This window comes from Pezoporus wallicus, unplaced genomic scaffold (genome assembly GCF_028554395.1).
Source record: "Pezoporus wallicus isolate ANWC-B61680 ecotype Strahan unplaced genomic scaffold, APGP_CSIRO_Pwel_v1 contig_3817, whole genome shotgun sequence".
NCBI classification, from domain to species: Eukaryota; Metazoa; Chordata; class Aves; order Psittaciformes; family Psittacidae; genus Pezoporus; species Pezoporus wallicus.
In genome coordinates, this window is record NW_026635157.1 from 1,211,261 (window position 1) to 1,236,137 (window position 24,877).

At 37.8% G+C, this 24,877-nt stretch overlaps 1 protein-coding gene across 17 annotated transcripts in view; it reads right to left on the reverse strand.

Moving 5' to 3' along the window:
* Window positions 1-24,877, reverse strand: part of SYNE1 (spectrin repeat containing nuclear envelope protein 1) — a 291,594-nt gene that overhangs the window by 32,680 nt on the left and 234,037 nt on the right. For all 17 annotated transcript variants that reach the window (XM_057405922.1, XM_057405914.1, XM_057405992.1 and 14 more), the window contains 13 exons: window positions 23,404-23,537; window positions 21,825-22,029; window positions 20,449-20,631; window positions 19,266-19,412; window positions 18,055-18,209; window positions 17,547-17,694; window positions 13,869-13,963; window positions 12,610-12,844; window positions 11,696-11,890; window positions 8,559-8,684; window positions 7,653-7,808; window positions 6,085-6,243; window positions 4,871-5,037 (listed from right to left, as the gene is read on the reverse strand). In XM_057405922.1, the coding sequence (XP_057261905.1) occupies window positions 4,871-5,037; window positions 6,085-6,243; window positions 7,653-7,808; window positions 8,559-8,684; window positions 11,696-11,890; window positions 12,610-12,844; window positions 13,869-13,963; window positions 17,547-17,694; window positions 18,055-18,209; window positions 19,266-19,412; window positions 20,449-20,631; window positions 21,825-22,029; window positions 23,404-23,537 (2,105 nt within the window). The remainder of the gene's footprint in view (window positions 1-4,870; window positions 5,038-6,084; window positions 6,244-7,652; window positions 7,809-8,558; window positions 8,685-11,695; window positions 11,891-12,609; window positions 12,845-13,868; window positions 13,964-17,546; window positions 17,695-18,054; window positions 18,210-19,265; window positions 19,413-20,448; window positions 20,632-21,824; window positions 22,030-23,403; window positions 23,538-24,877) is intronic.

The window sequence follows — 24,877 nt, forward strand, 5'->3', positions numbered from 1 at the left end:
CATCCCTGCCATAGCGAAAAAAACAAAAGCAACCCCAGCCATATTTTCAGTCACATGACCTAAGCTAATCAAGAGAGGAAACAGACAAAAACCATGACACACTAAAAGAACATTACAATAAAACCCAAAACCTACTGATAAGCCTGCCCTCCTGCCAAACTGCCACAATTCCCTGCACCTAAATTCCAAAAGGTTTTTTAAAGAAGAAAAAAACCCCACAAAAAATAAAAAAAAACACAAAAAAAGAAACAAAACCAAAAAAAAATTCAAAAAAAAAAGGATGACTCCCTTCCTGCCCTCTGCTACATTTGCTGTTAATACTGTTCTGTTTTTTGTACTGAGTCTAATATAACATGGTACAAATAGAAGCAAATAAACAAGTGCTTTTTGGAGTATGCTGGGCTGGGTTTTGCCTGAAATGCAATACAGCATTGTGCCTCTAGCTGCACTGAAAATGTATCTGTGAACAAATCTCTTGAGTTTTCCTTCTCAATTTTAGCTGGCAGATGCCTATGGTCTTCATCTCTTTGAATACCTTACCTGAGTACAAATAATCCCATAATGTGTTTGCAACAAATGTAAGTCTTTCAAAAATATAACAGCTCAAAATCCTGTATTATCATGCGATGGCAGGGCCTGAAAGCTAATGAAACTAAAAGCTCTGCTTTGAGACTTGAATGGTTTATAATTTGGCCCATTCAAATACATGATATCACTAGCCAACTGTACTTTTGACCTTTTGAGATTTTAGTTACAAGATTATGTTTAAACACTAATTAATCCAATAATTATAATAATTTAATAGTCACACTTCTGTGGCAATACTATACATGCTGCTGCAAGAGAACTGAGAACTCTTCTCCTTGATAATAAAGATTGTGCACTGAAATAAAAGGGGAGCCATGACATGGTTATTTTAAAAGTTGTTTCTTATGTAACACACACACAGTCTTGACACATTTTGCTAATACTTAAGACTCTCAGAAGAAAATACTGCATTGTTTGGCTTTATGGTTAACTGACAAAAACTCATCTGAAAATCTGAATGAACTTATGATGCTTATGTTTCTGTGTTCCAATTACTGTAGTTTTGTTTCCCCAAGCAAGTAATAACTTTAATGTCTATTTTACAATTAGGAAAGGCAGTGGGAGAACAACTTCAAGCTGAAATTAAGCACAAATAGCTTAAATCAACTAGTTCTAAATTAGACAGCCTTAGATTCCACTTAACCTAAACAGGAACAATCCTGTAAATACGTAACAGTGCATCATACAGAACTCATAGCTACTGCATTAGTCATTTAGACAGCTGGTTACTAATATTAAACTTTAAAAGCAACATGAAAAAAGCCAGTAAGAGCATGTTAGCTAAGTCTGCACAAAGCCAGGAGAAAGCAGAATTTTTATTTATTTTTTTTAAATATCTACTTGGAACTGGAAATAAAGTTTCCAGAAACACTCTATGAAACAGTGAAAAAATATTACACTACTAAAAGAAGTTGGTTTTTTTTTAAAATCAGTTTAAAAATAATATTTTTATGACTAAAAAAATTTATTGTCCAAAGTACAGTAGTACTACGTAGCAGGCCACTAGTCATACCAGTTGTATTTGCTTTTCAAATCAGTTTCCCTTTCAAAGGCTAAATTGCTAGAACTCTGAAAAACAACAGCAAAACTTCTAGCAAAGATAGTGTGAAGAGAGAGAAAAAGATGCTGAATCCAAAACCTGAGATGGAGACTGAGTTCAAGTATTACACACAGTTACAAAACAATAATTAATGTTTAAAGGAGAGACCAGCTTTGGTAAGTCTGAAATACTTTCTTTACAGCTCCTATCCTCTGCTTTTTGTTGTAGCCATGCCCCTTTGATGACAGAAACAGTGAGCAAATCCAAAATCTGCTTTCTCTTGTGTGTACATGCTCTTATATTTAAAAACAGCAGTAAAACCAGTCTAACAGTTTCTTTCAGACAGCTAAGAGATTTTACTAGTTCTAAGTCTGCATCAGTAACAAAGAGTTATTCTGGGATCCAAAAGTACCAGCTGCAAAACGAAGTATGCTGTTACCACTGTCACCTGTTTTTAAACTGAGCAGAAACCAGGAATTTCTAGCTAAGGTAGTGATTTCTACATATCAATATTTCAATTAGTTTCCCAACAAGACAAGATTTCAAGAAAGAACAGTATCAATCAAAAGCAAACAAAAATAGCTGCCTGCCTTGTAATATCACAATTACAGTCTGGAAGATCTGAATCCACGCTGTTGTCCTCTGCCATCTTCAAAGCATGCAAGTCCTCTGCCACCACCATGAAATTTTCCAGCATTAAAAAGAACTTCAACTCCAAAAGCCTGTAAACACTCTACTTTAGGTGAGGGGAAGGAAAGGGACACACTTCTCTTTGCTGGTGAGTACTGTACAGAAAATTTTGCACGCCAAACAAATGCTAGCAGCCGTTGCTTGATAACATGAGACTGAATGGTGACAAGTGGTCATGTTTCTAAATAAAACTTGCATTCATCAACATGTGCCAGAACTGATTCTCAGGAATGTGGATTGTAAGTGCTAGGGGAAGGGATGAAAACACATACAATAAAGCCTTCTTTGCAAAGCCTGAGCAGTTGCAACAGTAGCACTGCTTCCTGGCTGTAAACATCTGCAGCATTTTTTGCACTGGAGTGACATATCAGAAAAAAACATCTGAAAGGATGAAAACGTTCCAGAAGGTCAGAAACAAAAGTCTCTGATGCAGCTACCTTTCTCTGTCTACTCTGCAGTTACAGATCTCAGAACAGAGAGGCGATTTAAAAATGTGGGTAAGGAAACAGAATGTGAGAAAAAAAATTAATACAAATGGATGAAGAAGTTTCACTCCAGAGCATAAAATCAACATGTAAATATTCAGACTGGATGAATATTACCGTTGGAACTAGATGATCTTAAGGTCCTTTCCAACCCTAACGATTCTATGATTCTATACTATATTACTAAAGCATTTCAATAGAGAACTTCCTATTCATTCATAGCTGTAGGAAACAAACCACTAAGAAAAATGCTCTCAGCAAGGAATGACTGTAGCTTTGCAGAAAAGCACACGGACTCTAATAATTTATTAATGCTTTCAGAGATCCAGAATATGAAAAGATGCATTTTATTCTCAACACCTGAACAATTAAACTGCATTTACTGCAGACTTTACTGCTAAGTGCAGCCAAAATCATGTTATATGATACATTCCAAACTCTAAAATATTTTAACAGGAATGCATATATAACAATATATCATAAAGAGTCTCTAAAAATTGTCTTGGGGGATGCAAACCATTTTGTCCAGTGGGAATTAGACATCATATCTGTACTTTGTACATACATTAATCAAAAACTTGGGCTTTCAGCCTAAGCTACAGCTGAACTAGTAAAATTTCCATAACTTAGCATAAAACCTTTCCACCATTTACTTCACAAGTTCAGCAAAGCAATGTTCAAACTTTGCAGGTTTTGGGTGTTTTTTTTTCACTTCAGTAAGCACTGGAATGGAAAGGATTATATATTTAACTGTATACAACCGTGCTGCACATGCTAGTTGAGAAAGCTAAGTGGAAATAATCTGGAAGTAAAAGCAAATACCCTACTTCATGCTAACAGAAAAGAGAAAATTTAGGTGTCTAGTATTGCAGTTTATATCTCCCAACCTCAAGAATTGTACAAAATCCATAATCCTTACCTGTCCCTAGAGGGAACACTAACCTCTAATGCTGAATAAACAATACAGATCTTTTAAAGATGTGTTTTGCAGTTTCTGAATGCAATCGTTTCTTACTGCAAATTTTCTGAACCTATTTAGCGAACATTTGCCCGAGCAGGTGTTTCCAAAGACAAACACAAAAATATGGCAAGTATACTTTATGTTCAACAACTGGTGATGTATCACATCCTCTGAAACCAGCAGGCTCCTCCACTGTAATGCACCACTTCCTGCCTTAATTGTTCTGTAAGAAACAGTGTTCATTACTTTAAAATGAACCGCTATAACAGGAGGTGGAGCCACCAGAATGCTTCTGCTTACGTGAAAGTTACTGCTCCCATGCTTACGGATTTCAGAGCAGGAATGCAATAAAACCATATGAAAAAAAGAATGGATGAAAATAGATGACGAAAGTAAACAAGCCCTTTAGCTGCTAACAGGACTAAATTACTACTAATTCATATGTCTTTACATCACAGAAATATAAAGTATTTGTACATTTTATGAAGTGCAAAATTGTGACAAAATTATTGTCAGTAATGGGAGAGAGGCTGTAGCGCAGCTCATCAGAAAGCACTGAAACAAATAAACCAATTTTTTCACATATCAAACAACAATCATGTATTTCTTTAAGTTATGAAAACTGCTGTTGTATTTTTGACCTTGAGTAAAAAGAAGCTAATCCCAATGTGCATGTATCTACCTGATGTTACTCTTCTCCATCAGTGAGAAAGTAATCAGGCAGAAAACCTAAGATTTAGTTTAGGAACTGCTTTTCTCCAAATCCAAAGCTACAAATAAACTGCTTTGATTCCTCCACCAAGAATTTTTTAGAAAAGCTACATTTACAACCAGTTTTAAGCACTAATCTGAAGTAAGATGTCACTGGAGCAAGGCTAACTAACTGCACTTGATCCTGTCATTTCTGCAGATAATGTTTTGAAACTGAGGAATTATGTCGGGTACGGTACAGTAAAACAGGAAGTTTAATTTCACAGAAATGCTCTGATTGTTAAGAAGAAATTAATTTCACAGTTAATGATGAAAAGGCAGACAATAAAAAGACTCTAGAATCATGATGTCTAGCATATTAATCTGTCCCATATAGTACTTAGAAACAAAGTTTACCTGGCTGCAATAAGATCTAGCAGATGTTGCCACCTGTCATTGATCTTGCTAAGTTTGTACTCAATCTCTGATGCCTTACTCTCATGGCTGGCTTTAGCAAGTCGCTCTCCCATTTCCTGGAGCTGGATTTTGCTCTTCTGCGTTACAGTAATTTCCTCTTGATAATCCTGGACAGTAAAGAGAAATCAGAAATCGGGTATTTATTCTGAATACACTCTGCTCTACACTACTAAAGGAACCATACAAACAAATGCTGCTTTTCTGGTGACTAATACAGTACAGAGACAACGTCTTCAATATTAGATGTGTAACTGTGAACATCTTTATCATGTTACTGACACATTATGGTCTTGACAAGTAGTCTGTGCAGTGGGTGGGGAAATAGCTGACCGGCTGTACCCAGAGGGTGGTGGTGAATAGCTCCTGTTCCAGCAGGCAATCTGTCACTAGTGGGGTCCCCCAGGGATCAATATTAGGCCATGTGAAGAAAGGCTGAGAGAACTGGGTTTATTGAATTTAGAGAAAATAAGGCTCAGGGGAACCTCATCACCATCTTCAGGTATTTAAAGGGTGGCTACAAAGAAGATGGAGACTCCCTTTTTACAAGGAGTCACATGGGAAAGACAAGGGGTAATGAGCACAAGTTACTCCTGGGGCAATTCCAATGGGACACAAGAGGAAGATTTTTCACAATAAGGAAAATCAGCCATTGGCATAATCTCCCCAGGAAAGTGGTGGATTCCCCAAAACTGGAAAATTTTAAGATTTGGCTGGACAGGGTGCTGGGACATGCAGTTTACGTCATGCTTTGCTTAGAAAGGTTTGACTAGAAGATCCTTGAGGTCCCTTCCAACTTGGTATTCTATGGTTCTATGACTGATCAGAAAAATGAGAAAAAAACAAAAAACAACCCAAACCAAAACATATATATATTTGCTATAGTTCAACTCATTGCAGGCAATTCTGATCGGACATTCAGTAAACCATTTAGATGCCTCTGACTGCATTCACTTAATTTTCTATCTCCTGGGAGGTCCTACCTCAAAAAAGATAGGAAAGGCTGCATAGCAAGACAACACACACACAGTCTTACTAGAACTTATAAACAGCACAATGCAAAATATCCATTTCCACTAATTCAGTATCCTATTTTCAACACAAACCAAGTAAGCAGGTAAAGAACAGCATGTAAGTGTATATGCACTGCACTATACCTTTTTAAGTTTTTCAATCATTTCTTCTATGAGGATGTCACTATTTTGAGAAACCTTACTTTCCATTTGTGTCAGCCATTCACAGAGTTCCTTGTTCTTCTCACTGAAGACAGCCCACTCATTCAGCCTCTCAGTAACTTGTTGTCGACGTAAGGATACCTTAAGACATTTGCAGAGAGTAAGCAGAAACAAAATAGTAAATGCATTTAAGAGATGCTTGAAACACTTTGTGCCTCAATGTGAACTCATCCGGCCCTGCAGAAGTGTTCCAGGCACATTCTTGCCATTAAAGAAAACTGGAGATGATCTTAAGACCCTTTCCAACCTTAGCCATTCTACAATTCTCTGAAATTGCTATAGCAGTGGTACCATCTCAGACTATGAATAGTAACAGACAAAGATGGACACTGAAATCAAAATAGCAGCAGAGTGTGAGCAACAAAGCAATCTCTCCAGTTTCAGACACTTGTACAACTACTTACTTCCTCACTATTGTAATCTGCATCATTTCTGACCTTATATCAGCATTTCAGCTAAGATGAAGTCTGCATCCGCTCTTTCATCAACAAAAGTGATGTGCTCTTTAACTACCATGTTAGGTTTAAAAGGGGCATACATGTCATCTCACATTTCCCTTTTGCGGTTCTAAACTTCCTGGCAGCTTTCTGGGTATAAGCAATGGTTGAACAAAGTACTGTACTAGGTTAAATCCTGAAATACTCAGTATGCACAAAACTAAGACAAAACCTTTTTACTTGGCTCCCTCCTTTACCATAAACATACATGCAGTGACTGCACCATAGTTTTAGATGTATCTACACTGGCTCATTCGAATGCAAATCCCTCATAACGAGTTCTGTGCTGTTGATTGTGAAGCATTTTTCCTGCTTTAGGGGTGTTTTTGAAGCTTTCACAGGTACCTTACATGAGATAACTATTTCAAAGTTAGCCCTGGTATATCTGGACTGTAATCGCTACTTAACCACAGAAATAACATGAGGATAATCTGAAAAGCTGTGTGAGGGAGACTCCACTACCTGAATTTCTAAGTGCAAAATGGAGGAAAGAAGCACACTAATAGTATGTTTCACCTGAAAATTCAAACAATACTCTTCGTTTTGCAGACAAGTCATCCTCAGACCAACAGAAATGCAAACAACGTCTGAAGAAGCAGAAGCTATCAGCAGAACTGAAGGTACAACAGAGCTGGAAGGGGACATCCTTTCTGACCACAGCTCCTTCACCAAAGCACAGTAAACTGTATTACTTCTGTGTTTTTCCTAGCCAAGCCATGTCACAGTGTAACAACACACAGTATCACTTCGTTGTTTTTTCAAAGCTGTATAAATATGACCTCAGGGCCATGACAAAGTTCAAGAGATCTAGAAATGCTAGCAATAACTGAAGGAAGCATTTCAATGCTCATTTTCCCTGATTCAGCACAAGTTGTTTTGAATCTACATGTGCTTTCATGCATCTTTTTTTAGAAGCTGTCACTTGCATTCAATTTTTCTCCCAACACTTTTGTAATGTGCATACTCATATCAATACTCAGTATTAGTACTTGCCTGGTGGCACAGCTCCTCCCACTGTCTGTGCAGAAGCTCTATGCGCTCACTGAGGACTGAGACATCATCTGCACTGATATATACAGACAGGGACTCCTTCAGCGAAGAGAGGTGTGCAAGGTCATCTGTCCATCCTTCTACAGCATTTTCCAACTCCTTAAAGAAGTTCAGAAGGAAAAAGGACCAGTTTGCTAACAAATAAAAATCTGAATGTAGAGAAGCACGAAGACAAGTGTCGCTATGCTGCTGAATTAAAGCTCAGAAGCAGACCCACAATTTCAAGCAGACTGTTTCAGCCCCATTTAAAAGAAAAACACCAACCCCGCACATAACAGTATTTTCATTTATTAGAGAAGTAAATCCCCAACAGGTAATATGTCAGTCTTGTAACAAGTCATCACAAACTAATATACTACTCAAATCTCTCTAAAGTTCAAAGGTATTTGAGAATTCCAAGTATTGGCTTAGACTTCCCTGTACTGAAAATATTTTCAAGTTGTAATTCATTTCTAAACTGAAAAGAATATAGGATAGAAGTGGTATCTAAGACCTCCCCAGTAATCTCTCCTCAAATAAAAAGTAATAAACCATCAGTTTAGATACCATGAGTTTACATTTTTGGTTAGAATTTCTGTAGTGAAAACACATCAGTAGTTAGTGCTTCTACACTACTTTTCTGACCCTGGTCTTTCACTTTGAGCAGATCTATATTTAACCTGAGGGATTCACATTACAGTGAGATCACTCAGGTATTATGATGACCAAATATTACAGGGATAGTTTCTGTTACAGGGATGGCTGACTGATTTGCACATCACTAATGTGAAGCCTATTAACAATAGAAGAGGTTACTGCACAAAGGCAGGCAAAGATAAGACGACAGTCAACAGAGAACATGCACTTTACCTTGCAACGAATCTGCTCTGCATGCAACTCATCATGGTGTTCTGGTAAAGGCTGAGAAAGCTTTTTTTTGAATGATCTTAGCTTCTCCAGGGAGTCTGCTATGCCCTTTTCAGATTTTTCCCAGTCCTGAAGGCAGAACGTTTATTAGATTTCCATTCAGATCTGGATTACACTTATATCAGTTGATTTGCCTAACCAACCACTCAATGGTGAAAACTTTTCCATAACAACAACATGCCCTGAAATCCCCCTCTAAATAATACTCATAGTCTCAGAGCTTGAGTCATGTGTACAATCATCAATTTCTTTTGTGTGTAGGCTTCTGCTAGAAGAAATGCGCAAGCCAATTACCTCGTTATTACAGTGTTATCTAGATCCAACTCCATTCTTTCAGAAAAGCCTCTCCCTGCCAAAACTATTTTCCACTTCCTTTCTTGAATGCCTGTATTTAACATGTCGCTGTTATTTGACAAAAGCTCCATTCAGGTGCATTCAGAAAAGAAAAATGGCTTGGAATACTGCAAATTGAGGTCAGACTGAAGTGCGCAATATCTCCTCAAAATAATGATTCCAGCAGCTGCACCCAGCTTTAGTGTTTGTACACTTTCCAAAATTTTTAATGTGTCCAATGCAATCAAACCATACCAATCATTTGCCAAGTTTTGCATGCCTCACCTGGATGTTAAAGCCTATTAAAAAGGTACTCACAGACAGAAAGGTCTCTCAAAAACCCATCACCCCAAAAAGAATGTCAGCTGTGTGATACCAGAAAATATAGAACTTGTTTCTCTTAGTCTTCTGTTTCAAGAAATTTTCCTTCTACCACTGCCTTTCTCTCCTCCCCTCCTTTCCATATCTATGCCAGTATTTCATGATCATCTTCAGGATAGAGAATTACAAATCACAAGTCTTGCAAAAAACCTCTCTTTAGTGTCTTCTTTCTTCTCTCCTTAATAAGTAGTATGACCTTACATGACAATAGTCTGTGATATTCTTAATGCAACACATACCTTTCTAGAATATACACTTGTGCTTCCAGTTTGGCCAGAAGACCAACAAACCGCCATGTGTTTACAACCAAGATAGCATAATGTAATGAAGACTTGCTATCTGTGAGATGATTTATGCAATTTGTGTGGTAATTTACCTACTTTCTCATCTTCAATCATTAAGTTTCATATTTTCATTTAGACATAACACTACAGAAACTTCAGTCTCTCTAGGTAACAGCTTTCATGGCTAAAACATCCTGACATAATTCCACCATTAGAAGCCAAGGAATGATGAACAAAGCTTGAAAGAGGAAGAAAAATTTACTTACCTGAACTTTTCCAAAATAATATTTTATTTTCTTACACTGCTTGATTCTTGCTATTTACAAACAAACCTAAAGCGTCCGTAGCTCTGTAATTCTATCAGACCAGTGAAACTACTCTAAAAGCACTTGTCTTATTCTATTAACACACGCAAGTCCAATTTTCATTATCCTCTCTAGAACGAGTAACACAGAAAACCAAACAGACCAAATTTAAATTCCACCCTATCATCCTTAGTACTTATAGTGAAGATTGCACACATTCTGGACATTGCTTACATCAAAACAAAGTTCAGGTCTCCCTTCTCCAAGATCCCAGAATTCTGTCTAAACTAGTAAATACTCAAACCACTGGAAGGAAACACAGACTACTACATTGCTAGATAGATCTTAACACTGACATGTAGAAGGAATAAGGCAGGTCTAATTTTCAACACAGTATTGTGGTGGGTCGACCCCAGCTGGATGCCAGGTGCCTATCAAAGCCACTCTATCACTCCCCCCTCCCTCAGCTAAAGAGGGGAGAGAAAATATCACAAAAGTCTCATGGGTCAAGATAAGGGAAAGATTACTGACTAATTATTGTAATGGGCAAAATGGACTTAACTTGGGGAAATTAGTTTAATTTATTACCAAGCAAATCAGAGTAGGATAATGAGAAATAAAACCAAATCTTAAAATACCTTTCCCCTGCCCCTCTCTTCTTCCTGGGCTTAACTCTACTCCTGATTTTCTCTATCTCCCCTGCCCACAGTGGCACAGGATGTCAGGGGATGGGGGTTCTGGTCAGTTCATCACATGCTGTTTCTGATGATCCTTCCTCCTCAGGGGAAGGACTCCTCACACTCTTCCCTTGCTCCAGCATGGGGTCCCTCTCAGGAGACAGTCCTCCACCAACCTCTCCAATGCGAGTCCTTCCCACAGGCTGCAGTTCTATATGAACTCTTCCTGTGCGAGTCCCTTCCAAGAGTGCAGCCCTTCAGCCACAGACTGCTCCAGTGTGAGTCCCTTCCATGGGCGCATCCTTCAGCCACAGACTGCTCCAGTGTGAGTCCCTTCCACGGGTGCATCCTTCAGGCACAGAGTGCTCCAGTATGGCTCCGCCACAGGGTCACAAGTCCTGCCAGCAAACCTGCTCCAGTGTGGGCTCCCCCTTCCACAGGGCCACAGGTCCTACCAGAAGCGTGCTCCAGTGTGGGCTTCCCATGGGGTCATGGCTTCGTTTGGGCTCTTGCTCTCACATATTCTCATTTCTTTCTCTAGCTGCAGTTGATGTAGCACAGATTTCTCCCCCTGCCTCTTTTTAAAAAATGTATTATCTCAGAGGTGCTACCACCATTGCTGATGGGCTCAGCCTTGGTCTGTAGTAGCTCTGTCTTGGAGCTGTCTGGCACTGGCTCTATTGGACATGGGGAAGCTTCTGGAAGGTTCTCAAAGAAGACACCCCTGTAGACTGCCACTACCAAAACCTGGCCATGCAAACCCAATTTCAAGTATCTATAAAAATTAATCATCACTGTGCAAAATAAAACATATTTTTGCTCTGTGTTGAAAATAGGACTGGTAGAATTATCTCTTATTGGTGGAGTTCTGGAAATATTAATTTAAAAGGTTTCAACCAATATACAAGCCTGCTATGAAGTACCACTCCTGGTTATGAAACCACTCCTGGTTTCAGAGGTGGTGAAAAGAAATTGTGAATTTGTGTAGTGTATGTGCAGTTCCTGGATGTGTGCTTATTCCTTGAGAATGCTTTTCTTCATCAGGACTTAGAGTGAGAAAACATGAACTTGCTGAAGTACAGAAGAAATTACACACTTACTTTCAGTAGTAAGGCAAGTTGTTTCTTTTGTTGCTCCAGTTGGGTGCTAGCTATCTTCCAGCGCTCCTGAATTTCAGTAAGCTCTGTCTGCAGGGCTGCCTCAGCTTCGCTGTCAGCAGAGAGCAGCAGCTGCTTCCCAGCTTCCACAGTGAGGATGTAACTCCCTTGCTGCCTTAGGAGAACTTTCTCTTTAAGCTGAAAATATTAACAGTTTTCTGCCACTTTAATTATTTTAAACTTAAAACTTTTAGAGAAAGTATTTTTATTTCATTTTAATTATAATTAGGAATTCAGTATAATTCCTTCTCAAGCCCATACTTTAAAAGATTGCATACCTTGCCTGAATCAGGAGCTGCTGCCCAAATGCTTTACCCTAACCTGCAGCAGACCTTTAGAAAATTTCTAAAAAGATAAAGACATGAAAGACTTATTTCTGCCCAGCAATATCAGTATCTCAATTGCTCTTAAAGAGAAACAGTTCCTCTAAAGGCTATTATTCTTATAAGCATTATTATCATATGTACCATCCAGCCAAAAAGCTTGAAGACACCAAGGTGCTAAACAGATATTGTTAATCTCACATGTATATATGATGCTCAAGGTACCCTTTTTGATTAGGTAGAACACATTCCTCAAACAGGGCATCACTTTTTTTTTTTCAAGACAGTTTCAGTGTGACATTAGCTAAAAAGCAAAACCAGAAACAAATAAGCCTCAAGCGAGAGGGTCCAGTAAGGTCTTCATGTTCTTTGTGAACTCCAACTTAAAGTTCCAAAGAAGAACTAACATCCAACATCACTTTCTGCAAAGCAGACAGTTTTAATCAAATACATTTAAAAGAATTTTTTAAATTATGAAGGCTGTAAAGAAGGTGGGGATTTTTTTTCCTCTTTCTTCAAACACACAGGACATACCTGCACTTCATCCAGTAGCGCTCTGGCTTGCTGCAATGGGATAGGAACATTGCGTAGTCCACTCACAGGCTGACAGGATATTTCCACCAGCCACTTGCGCAGCTTCTCTGCCATTTCCCTATAGCGTTGCCACTGGTGAATCTGGCTGTCAATGATCCCCCTCCTCTGCTGTACCCGGCGAATTACTCCTTGCCATTGATTACTTAAAAGAGTCAGCTTCAGATTAAATTCATCCCTAATATAAACAGATAAAGATACATAGTAATCTTCATACTTTGGTCTATTTTTTAATGAAATAAACTGAAGGGAAAAGGAAGATGTTTTCTGGCTGTTATGAAACACCAGGAGAAAAGTACTGAAGTCTCATGAGAGCTGACTGAGGATGAGAACTTCACACTGCATGTACTGGGAGAACCAAAAGGTTTCAACTATTGAGACCTTAAAAAAAAAAAAAAAAAATCAAACCTTTAATATCCAAAACTCTTCTACCTTCTCCCCAGAAATATATAAAGAAAACCTACAGATTTTGTCAGTTTGGATTAGCCAAATTCATAATAAATAATGAAGACTGCACAATTCAGCCCCAGATTTACTACTCAGTTCAAAGCGTAAGATCTTATGCCTCAGTTCAAGGCATAAGATACACACAGCATTAACAAAATTCTCACATCCCAATGAACAGCTCATCTTATATTAGGACCATGATACCCTTAGCAAATTCAATGCATAAACACAAGTGTGAAGCCACTAGTGTTTCACTGAGTTTCATCCATTTGATCGTAACTGTCTAAAATAACATCTCAGCAATGCATTCCTATTCCATCACATTCAGGCTGCAGGTCTTCTGAAACGGCAGCAGGTAATCCTGTTGATAGAGGGAAATCCCCAGCTAGATAGATCATGTGTAACTCACTAAATCTGTTACTGCAGGCTCCTTTGGTGAAAGTAACATTTTGAAAGTACATCAAAATAGACATGTGTAATGTGCTTGATAATCCAAGCCAAATCTTTGTCAGAGAAGCAGCCTCAAAGCTGTTGTATTCCCAAATGCCACATTCACATAACCCACAGCATTCTACAGAACACCGTCTTATTTAAGAACTCGCTAATTAATAGCTTAACCACAGCTATAGTAAATTCTATTTCAGTAGAGCATGATCTGAACACTGATATCTGCTACCTTCTCTGTTTGGAGGTCTCCCACTAGTCTAAGTGTTACTTCACATAACCAGTGGAAGTAACAGAACAGGAATGTTTACCTGTCATCCACCTGTCCTTGTTCTAAAAGGTGCTGCCCATCAGAGATAATTGAATGCAAAATCTGCTGGCGGCTGAACATCTCTGCCTGGAATAGCTGTGGTGCAGGAGACAAGGATGTTAAAACAAGATTTCACATTGTAATTCAAACCCAAGATTTTATAATTGAATTCAATCAAACCACGCAATGCTAAAAAAAAAAAAAAAAATTCCAGGTATTTACTCTTATTTCAGATTAATTCAATGGGAGTTTTGTCACAAACTTCAATAGAAACATTTAAAAATATAACTTGTGGAGTTACTTGCCAGTTCTAATAATTATTATTAGTTCCTTGAGATTTAAATTAAAACTATTAAAAAGCTAAATTATATCAACAGAAGATATGTTTTATTCTCTAAATAAAATTGTGTGATTTGCACTACAACAAAATTCAGATAGGGCATTAACTGCATGGACAGAAAGGGCACTTCTTATTTTTTGACATGTTTAAGAACTTTAGAGTCATTTGCCTTGTTAAATTGAATTTATGCACAGATTTTGTGCGATAGTGTTACACAAACTTTGAATACAATTTTACACTGCCAACAGAACTTGAAATGACATAGAAATGGTGAGCCATGTGTAGAAGCTAAAAATCACTTTTCTGCTTCTTCCAATTTTTCCAATTTATTTTCCAATTTTCCCCATCAGTCACAATAAATTTTCACAATACTTCTAATACTCCCTTATTACCTAAATATTACTTAAGATAAAAAATACCTAAGTACTACTTAGACAGGCATGACTTAAATACTGCTTAAATTTACTTTTAAAAACATATTTACTTTTAGTAATGGACCCTGTCTCTAGATAAGGTTGTTCAGGAACCTTATGTCCATGACCATACAACCAGGCATCAGCTCAGGAACAGATCGCCTCCGTCCTCAAAAGGTTTTCAGAGAGAATAAACAAGAAAGAATACTGGTATAAAGCTTGGGATTTTTTTTTCTTTTGTAAGGGATGGTGTTTGCAGTTGACAGAAGTTTACCCTTGCCTGAACTAAGAGCCACTATTGCACAAATTGAGATTACACTCTTCTTACTTGTCTTTCCACCAGCTTGTGATGTACCTATCCCTGCATCTGCAACTGCCAGCAAAATAATACCCATCGCCACCTGCCCAATTAAATTCCTCAAGCACACTGTATGTAGTTAAGGACTTCTAGATGACAGACTAATTTTTCAAATGGAATTTTGCCTCTCTGAATCACTGAGTTAATTTTGAAAATGTTGCCCAGGTCATAAATTCTCCACTAGAAAGAAATAATGTCTAATTTCCTTGCAGAAATACTTGATAGTATTCTTTGAATACCTTGGCTTTTATGAATGACTGAGCCTGAACTAGAGGAAAACTAATCGCTCTGTTATCTCATGAGCAAAACCACAATACTGTGGGGCTGAGAATTTCAGAAAGCTAAGCAAGAAGGAAGAAATTGTACTTCCTGACACATCTATTTCTGTCAAGTTAGGGAGCATGGATGAAGACCAGAAGACAACAACATCCACCAGCTCTGTCGACAGATTGAGACTGAACAGAACACAACTGGTGAAAAAATAAAAAGCTGAAGCAAAACAAAATCAAACGCCAAAACCCAAATGAAAGCAAAAACAAACAACCCCCCCCCACCAAATCCTCAAAAGCAACAATTTTAGTATTTCTTGAATAGGATGGGTGAAAATAAGATTGTCAAGGATAAGGAACTCTGCTTAGAGTGGAGGTATTCAAACCCTACCCAAAAGCAGAGAGATTTCTGTCAACATCCACTTGCTCTCCGCATGTACACTGTACTTAAGAGGCATACCCCATTATGTGGGACCACTTGCCACCCCAATTTATTCTTATACGTAGATCAGTATGAAACACAGAAATGGAAATTCAAAGAAGAAGAAAAGGAGGGCAGGTGCTGGAACACACAATGTCGGCTTGCAAAAATCTGGAGAATTGCACTAGAAAGACTGTGAGATCATCTTGAGAGACTTATCTGATGCAGATGCCAGTGTTACTGCATGATATTTGAAAAAGGCACCACCTCCATATTGCTGGTTTGTGAATTTCAGTGGCAAGTTACTTCTACATAAGGCCACTGAGGTAGCTGGGTTTCTTTTCGTATAAACATCAGCAAAATTATGAGTCGGCAGTGGAAAGGTGGTTAACAGAGCTGGAGACAATGTCAATATCCATTCCAATAGCACATGTGGAAAAAGAGTTATTATCTCATTATCTTGAAAAATACAACACAAAAGAACCTGGAAATTCATCTCAAGAAGTTTAGATTTGGCCCTTTCAGCTGTGAGGAGTGGGAAGAAAATTCTTCATGACTACTAGGAGGCATTGCAAAGAACACTGAGTACTGAAGAAATTTAGATTACATAAAATGCAAAAAATCTTTATTTAAAAACAATATGCCTGAGTAACACTCATCAGAGCTACATGCTGAGATCAAGGTTTCAAGAGAGAATTAAGCTGAGATCTCACGACAATTGAATGCGGAATGACTGCCGCTAACCCCTTAAAAAAAATTATAGACATGACTGAATGCAACAATAGTAGGTAATTATCCACTGAGTAATTATTTCATTCAAATCTCAAACACATGGCATGTCTCAACTTGCAGACACTGTCCAGTTAATGCTAGCAGCACTGAGAGGAAATAAAGTTTATAACATTTGTGAAAGCAAAAACAGTTAAATGCTAAAGTGAATGTATACTAAAGTAAGCAAAAATGGTTGTGAATTATTTTCCGCGTCAGACATTAATTCAAACAGTATGCTGTGAAATGTAAGGCAAGGAGGGGGAAGGACATGGCTCTCCCTATGGCCTGGCCTGAGTTTATCTGTAGGTCAACTGAAAAAGTTGTGGGAACTGAAACTCCTGTGGCCACATGGGAGCTTTGGTATGAAAATTGACTTGTCTTGCTTGATCTTTACCAGAATTCTTGGAAGCAGCAATATGGGTGGAGAAAAAATGTGCATCACTTGACTTCACAGAAGAATCATAAAGGCATCCTCTAGTAAAAACTCTGAATCAGTTTTTCCTTGCAGCAAAAGCTAGGCTGTTCATTTGTTACGAAAAACCAAATAACTCCAGCACACAGTGAAGACTGAATCAATTTTCTCTCCAAGGAAATGTTACCAAATGGAGACCCCATGATGAGTTATGTAACTCAGTATTTGACAGAAAAGTCTTCCTCAAAAATGCACTTCAGATGCTGTACATGTTGGAATTTTAATAACAAATAAAATTAGAATAAAATGAAAGAACACAGATTTTTATCCAGTTAGGACTGAAGACAAAGGGCCAAAGTGTATGAGAACAGTTAGGCTTTATGAGAAGACCAATAAAAACTTTCATTTCCTTGGTACAAAGCAATGTGAGGCAGGCTAAATGTAAGGGAAAAGCACTCATAGGCATACTTATACATTATACACAAATGCAGACACATACTCAAGTCCTCCCCAAACTGGATATTATTGACATGTTTGCATGCTTCTGTTTTTAAGTTAAGATATCCTCAGATGGTGCAGGCAAATGTAATTCAATTCAAGGTGTACTATTATATTACTCCACAAAAGAATGTGCATTCCATTTAGGTATAAATAGTATATCTTGTAGTTATGTATAAATACACTTGATCACTTGCCTCATGTGCCCTCTGTTGCTCTAAAAGGCTCTGGTAGTTTCCTGAAATCTCTGCTGCCAGCTTTTGCTCAGTCTGAACTAATAAATCCATCCAAGTCTCACATTTCTCCAGGAAGGTCTGCTGCCGCAGCAAGAAAGACTGCAGCTTACTGAAAGAAAGACAGACAGATTCATGTAAAGTCTCCTCCTATCACACACCGTGTTGTCTCACAATAACTTTTCCAGCAGAAGTACGAATCAGATGGTAACACTTTTCCCACTCAGCTATCTCATTAAATTTATTTAGTCACACCCTTGAAAAGTAGCAGTCTGCCTTATTTCAAATTCTGTTGATTTATGGCAAAATCAACATCTCAGCTCACTGGTTTCACTCTTTACTTGCAAGTACACCCCAGAAACAGAACTTTGGTTAATGAAATATCTGAAACATTTCATATATTCTGCAAAAGGTGTACTTTCTAGCTGTTGTAATCTAAGAAAACTATACAATAACCTTTAACTGTTCCGACCTGAATCTCTCCGTAGTCTGAGAGGAGATCTGCGACCAATGTCTGTTCAGATTCTGCATTCTTTTGATTTCTTTATCATTCAGAGGAAGCCTGTAACCCAGCTCATTAAGACGGTCCAAATCTGGGGCCATGCTGCTGAATTTCAACATCTGACTCTGTAACAGACAATAAAAGTGATAACCAGCATGTTCACAGACTGCGAAATTATGAACAAGCACTGTTAAATTTGGAATGGCCTTGGCTGCCACCAAGTGGCAAGCAATCCCTATGCCAGAGAAACGCATTTCCGGTTTTCAGCCTCTGATCCCAGACCAGAAGACTCATGCTCATACTTAAACGCACACAGAGAAACTGAAATTGCACTGGAGTGTTTTGCTAAACTGGAGATTTTCCCCTCAGAGCTGCAAACGTAGGCTAGTTTTGCATAGTCTGAAGCCATATGTTTATGTCAAAAAAGCAAGCCTTTTTCCTTGTTTGAACGTTTTCCTTCCTGAATGTTAGGCTGGCAAATTCCCATTGAACTTACCCAACTCTTTATTTTTTGTTTTTTGTTTTGCAGTACAGAAATATCCAATCCACTACATTAGGAAAATGTCCTGGGTTTCAGCATGCCCAAAGTGAAATTATACGCATACTTAATCCTGATAGAAAAATAATGGAGATTAAAGTGACAAAAGTAGCCTAGATGGCAATGTTAATCAACTTCCTGTCAGAGCCTCTGAAAGAAGAGGAGGTGAAAAAGAAACCCCACAAAATAAAGAGTGGAAGAGTGCAAATGGAGATTACATGGTACACAGTACAAAAGTTTCTCCAGTTTATCAAGATATGAAGAAATGGACAACTTCATCCCTAAACTAAATACCAGTGAGACAGACATTACAGAAATAAAAAAAAAAGTTGAGGAAAAAAAAGAAGATAAAGGAAATCTCAAAAACCTGCTAAAATAGCCATTCCCATTTTGAATTTATATTCATTTTATTCTAAACAGTTTTCTTCTTTTCTTCTTTACTCGGGGTAAAGTAACATTGACAACCATTCTTTGGTTGCCACCAAACTTCTAAGTTCTCAGTCTTAACACTTTGCATAAGCGACAGCCCTTTAATATATACAGAATGCATGTATGATATTTGCGCATACCCTGTACTAAAAATAGCCAGGCTAACAGAATTAAAAAAAGGAAATCAAATCAGTATTCTGCATGTATTGGTCACCTTGAGTTCCTCCATTCTCCTCTGTATTGCTGAGAGATCAGATGAGTGACCAGGATCTTGCTCTTTTAATATTTCCTCTGCTTCTGTTATCCAGGCCTCAAGGACTTGTAGGTTCTTGGCAAAGGTTTGATAGTCCAGCACTCCAGCCTTGAATAGAAAAGGACCCACAGTTTAAGACCTTTGGCCACATAGCCTCCAAATTGATACTACACTCCCGTTATTCTCACTATAGATTTGCAAACAGCTGTATAGGCTAGAAGCAATTGTGACTGCAGCTTTGCTCACAGACCATGGAATTATTGTTTGTTTTATTTTTAACTTAGAGGACTTTGGATCACTGCAAAAAGATAACACTTCTACAAATTGCATAAGTATCTCCTTGTCTTGAAATAGATAACCTCCTTTAACTTCTTTTTATGAACTAACTACTGCTTAATTTATTGTCAGCAGAGAGAACCATTAGCTGCTATTATTGCAATCTGAAATCAAAAACTTCTCTTATGCTTTTTCTCCTCACAAGTGATGCTATAAGCACGTTCTACACAATGCTGAATTTCCTGGATAAATCCTCTGTCACCCAAAGAGAAGCCACTACCTTTGTTGCCTTCTCACCCATATACCTTCCTATAGAACACATTCTGACAGTTCATTTTTTGCTTTTTTGCTCTAGTCACTCGCGACACAAGCAATTAGCAACATCTACTCATTAGGTTTTGACACAAATGGTAGATGTCAATTCAGGCACTGACATTAACAGGAACTGTAAAAATCAATTCTACACCAGAATTATTCAGAATCCCTCATTTGTTTTACTGCTAAAGAACTAGCTGGAAAGAGAGCTTCTCTTTAGGGGAGCAGTAGCTGTGGATACAGATGTTAGCACAACTGCTGCACACTGAAAGCATGGTGCTCTTGGCATTTGAGACAGATGCTTTCCTCCATGAGTGCTATTATCTTCCCAGAATCTGGACATTCTTACAAGGTTTCTGTAGTGGACTTGAGCATATTTTATACGCTCAGCATATTTTGGAGCATATTTTCTGCTTTTTGATTTCCAGGGAAGTCTAGGAAATGCTGGTGAACAGGTAACACCACTGTCTTTCCATCCAGTTTTAGCTAATTTATGTGTTTTCAGGTACCACAAGATGATCAGATTTGAGGACTGAAAACACTCTCTGCATACCTGAAGTACAGCCTGTTGTTTGCGGAGAGCTTGTTCTAGGGTTGACAGATTCTGGTTCAGAGAAAGATGATCAGACTGTATAGCTGCTGCTGCTGAAGCTTCCACCTGGCTTTTTAGCTCCTCTCCCAGCTCTTGAAGAACAACCAGTGACTCCTGTGCTGTCTTCAAATCTGTAAGCACATCCTGAGGCCACACATTGAATAAAGATACAAATAGTTAACCTGACATTCTGCAAATGTCATCCTCCCTCTGATTTAAAGGAGCAATTAAATGGCCAAACTCCACCACTATATGAAAAACTTGTATTTGCTACTGTATTTCAATACCAAAGTGTCCACTCACACTCTGTATCAAAGGGAAATATTATGCAGAATAAAAAAATATGTCGAAGTACCTGTGCACAGAGGAACAAAAAGAAGTGACTGTTTACCTACGTTTGAGAAAGCCTGAGTTACTGATGAGGCAATACTTGTTGAAACAAACCTTTTGAATCCACTGACATGCTGGTCCTAAGCAGTGGCAGCCCTCACTGCGGGCTGATTCATGTCTGACTAGACTTCCTGTTTTTTTCAGCTATGAATTACCAAGAGAAATGAAAAAATAACTTTTGTAAATGGCCTAACATAACAGCTAAATAATGGGCCATCAGGAAATTATTTCATTAAAGATAAACAATTTGAATAGCCAGTCCAGATGACTATGCCTGAAACACTTATTAAGGTGTTAATATTTCTCCTTGCAATTGTTTTGCTTACAGTGAGACAACTGACATTTCAATGCTCTTGTTGCTGACGCTGAACAGTAATTTAAAATCAAAAGAACCAAAATGAAATCATAGATAGCAGGTAAACTATCCTGCTGCCTTGAGATACAGTCTTGAAAAAGAAAGAATCTCAAGGTTTCAGAGTGAATAGTATCTTTCCATAAGGAAGGATAAAGGCATCCCCAGAACATACTTTTCATTCAGAAAAAATGAACAGCCTAGTCTGGTGGGAATACAATCAAAGGATGTTGTGTTTCTGTTACAAGGAATGCAATAGATTTAGTAGAAATATTTTCCTAAGCAAGAATTCCTTTGACAGGTAGAGACTTAAAACTGAACCAAATTATATAATTTATCCACCTTCTCCAGAGATACGACTTCAAATACAAGCTTCTGAAACAACACCACAAGAAATATGGAGGAATCACATGGGAAGTGTGAGAAACTCATGATATTTGGGTTAAGAGATGTAAAGCTCCTGTGCCTGAGACACATCAGTAAAAAGAAATGTGTTCATATGCAAGTTTCCAATACGCTAAGTTTAGTAATGGAGAGCCTCTTGTATTTTTAGTCCACAGAGCTGTGAAAAACTGCAAAGCTCAACTGAACATACATTGCAGTCCTGAATCCAGGCAGTAACCTCATCGTCGGCAATGTCTTTGCTGGTGGCAGTCTTCAAGAGTTCATTGGTCTGGTCTTCCCGCTGACGAACTGTGGAGGAGCACTGCTGGTAACAGTCCTTGTACCTCTGCCATAGCTGAAGGAGGCCCTTACTGGCACGCAGCCGCTCTGCAATCTCTTGCAGAAGGTTGTTCCACCTGGTGAAGAGATTGGATGAATGACTGAAGCCTAAGAGTCCCAAGAACTATTGTTGTCCCTCTTCCTCTCTACTGTTCACTATGGTCTTCTCGATTTTAAGAAATTTGCTAATAATCAAGATCCAGACATTCTGAGAGAGGGAAGGAATCCCAGAAATACATTGACAGTCTCTTCTGACCTGTTAGAGCAGGTCTGATCTGTGCAACATCTTGGATGCTGTATATCGGATGCTGTATATTGATGATTGAGGTCAGACAGAGCTGGAGTGCACTTTTGGAAGTGAACATCCAGTTATTTCTACTTAGCATACTTTGGTTCATCCATGACTGGCCATGAATGGCAAGTACCAGATTCCTGCAAAGGCCCAACAAGCCCAGGACAGGTATAAACAAGAAACCATTTATTCTGCTACAATTCCCTCCCAAGCCCTGACAAAAGTATTTAAAGTCATAAAGCTCTGTGCAACTCCCTTTTAAAAACCTCCCAGACTTATTAAAACTTTTTGTATTTTTTTATGCAATTAAATATCTAAACCCCTCTTGAATTCTTGGCTCTAATGGCAACCAGAAACATGTACTTTCTCAAATATGCTGTGCAATTTCCTTACTAAAGGAAATCACATTATTTTTCAACTATATGATAAAAATGGTGACGTGAAAATTCCATCAGCCATCTTTGAAACTGTTAAATCCCACAGTATCTTTTTAAAATGTGGTGAATAATCCCTCCTTCCACTTCCAGATTCCAGTGCAGGATGAACCACAAATTAAAAAATTCTGCCATGATTGTGTTTTTAAAAAAAAAAAAAAATAATAAAAAAAATCATTTTCCACCAAAGCAGTTTTTGGGTTTGGATTCTGTCTTTCCATAGATTCTCTGAGTAAACCCTTACAGTGGTTCTGGCCTGGATTCAAAGCTGAAAAAGCTGTTTGCCAACCTACTGGTGAAGGCTTAGACTTCTTGACTACCAGGCTCTTCCTACAACTAGAAAGAGCAACCCAAAAACTGGGGAACCTGAAGCATGCAGGGCAAATGAAATTTTCAGACAGGACTCTTGAATTTTAAGTGCAGTGTTATTTTCCAGCACGGTATTTATGCATCTTAGTTGTCAGCCATTCATGGAGCAAAACTACTGACAGTGCTGTCCAATTGCTTTGCTGAAGAAAATACTGTTTCATTTATTTTTGTAGTAAATGGGATGACCTGCTTCAGCCCTTGGCAAAAGGAATAACCCCAGCTGTCCCCACAAGCTCCCAAACAGAAAAACAAACAAACAAACAAAAAAACCAAAATAGATATTATATAAATACGGGTCAATGGATAAATGCTAATTTACCATGAAAAGTAAAGTTCAACAAACAGACATTTTCTACCTCATATTCACTTCTTTCAAAGTGTTGGTAAGTGTTTCAGTCACTGGTGATTGACAGTCTTTCAACAACTGGTTGGTCACAGAACCAAATTTTTGTAAGCTACTTTCTTGCTTTTCCAATTCATCTTGTAGGCTCTAAAACAGATAAAATAGTAAAAAAAAAAAAAAAAAACAACCCTCAAAAAAACTACCATAAAATATGAGGTATTATAACTGTATGATGTAGAAATATTTCAAAATAGTATGTATCAATTATATCATATAGATTATGAATACAAAACTTGATTTTATGAATGCTTCACCTAAACAGAATGTTGTTTAATATAAATACTATTGTTAGATTCATTTGATTCAATATCAAGATATAGTGGCAAAGAGTAAATTTTAATCTAATATTTTCACAAGAGAAAAAAATTGTAAAAATTGTATTCTAAACAGGTACTCTTCACTAAATCATAGAATGGTTTGGGTTGGAGGGGACCATAAAGATAATCTAGTTCAAACCCCCTGCTGTGGGCAGGGACACCTCCCACTAGACCAGGTTGCTCAGAGCCCCATCCAAGCTGGTCTTGAACACTTCCAGAGATGGGTCATCTTGCACAGGAGTAAGTGCATTCAACTGACTCAGAAATAAAAACTTAGCTGGTGGAAGAAAATAAATGAAATAAAATTATCCTGTTTAGAACAAGATGAAAAAAGTACCAGCATAAAAAGCCTTTATTCTTTCAATAAGGGTTTTTAACGTTAAGTATTTTTGTGCATATTATTACGGTTTGAACAGCCTAGCAAATCTCAACCCAACTAAACTGTTTAGTTAGAATCTCAATAAGCAAAAAAAGTAATTTTCTGTACCTATTTTTTTACTGACTCCTCCTCTGACGCATAAAAAATGACAACCTAGAAGAGTGGCTGTAAAGGGCATTAACGGATGTTCTTTAAATCTGGGTTTGAAAAGTGCCACTCACAATTAGGGAATTTGAGCTTTATACACGCCTGGATTTCAAGTCACACAAAATATGTGTATGATGATGTAAACTTGTATTTGCCAGCAAATACTAACAAAACAACTTGCTGTTAATTTCAGCATCTGGAAATGTTTGAAAAAATATTTTTGATTCCAAAGACAAAAACTTTATTTGAAATAAAAAGCTATCCTGTCTAATAGAACAATATTTTTCATATTTTTAATAATTTATTTTCTGACAGTGGAAAATCACTGAGCTTCTGAGTATCTCAGCTTTTAGAAAATTATTTTCTTTGATCTTCAATCTACTGTTACCACAAGGGTGCAGGGTGTCAAAATATGATCTCAATAGGCACCCATAGCTCAGAAGCCTGATGAAGCAGAGTTAGAAACTTTTAATAGTGATTAGAAAGAAAACAACCATCACCATTTTATTTTTTTGCAAAACGAAAAATGCAGAAAATGACTATTTGATAATTTGATAATACTGACTATTTGATACTGTGTTTTC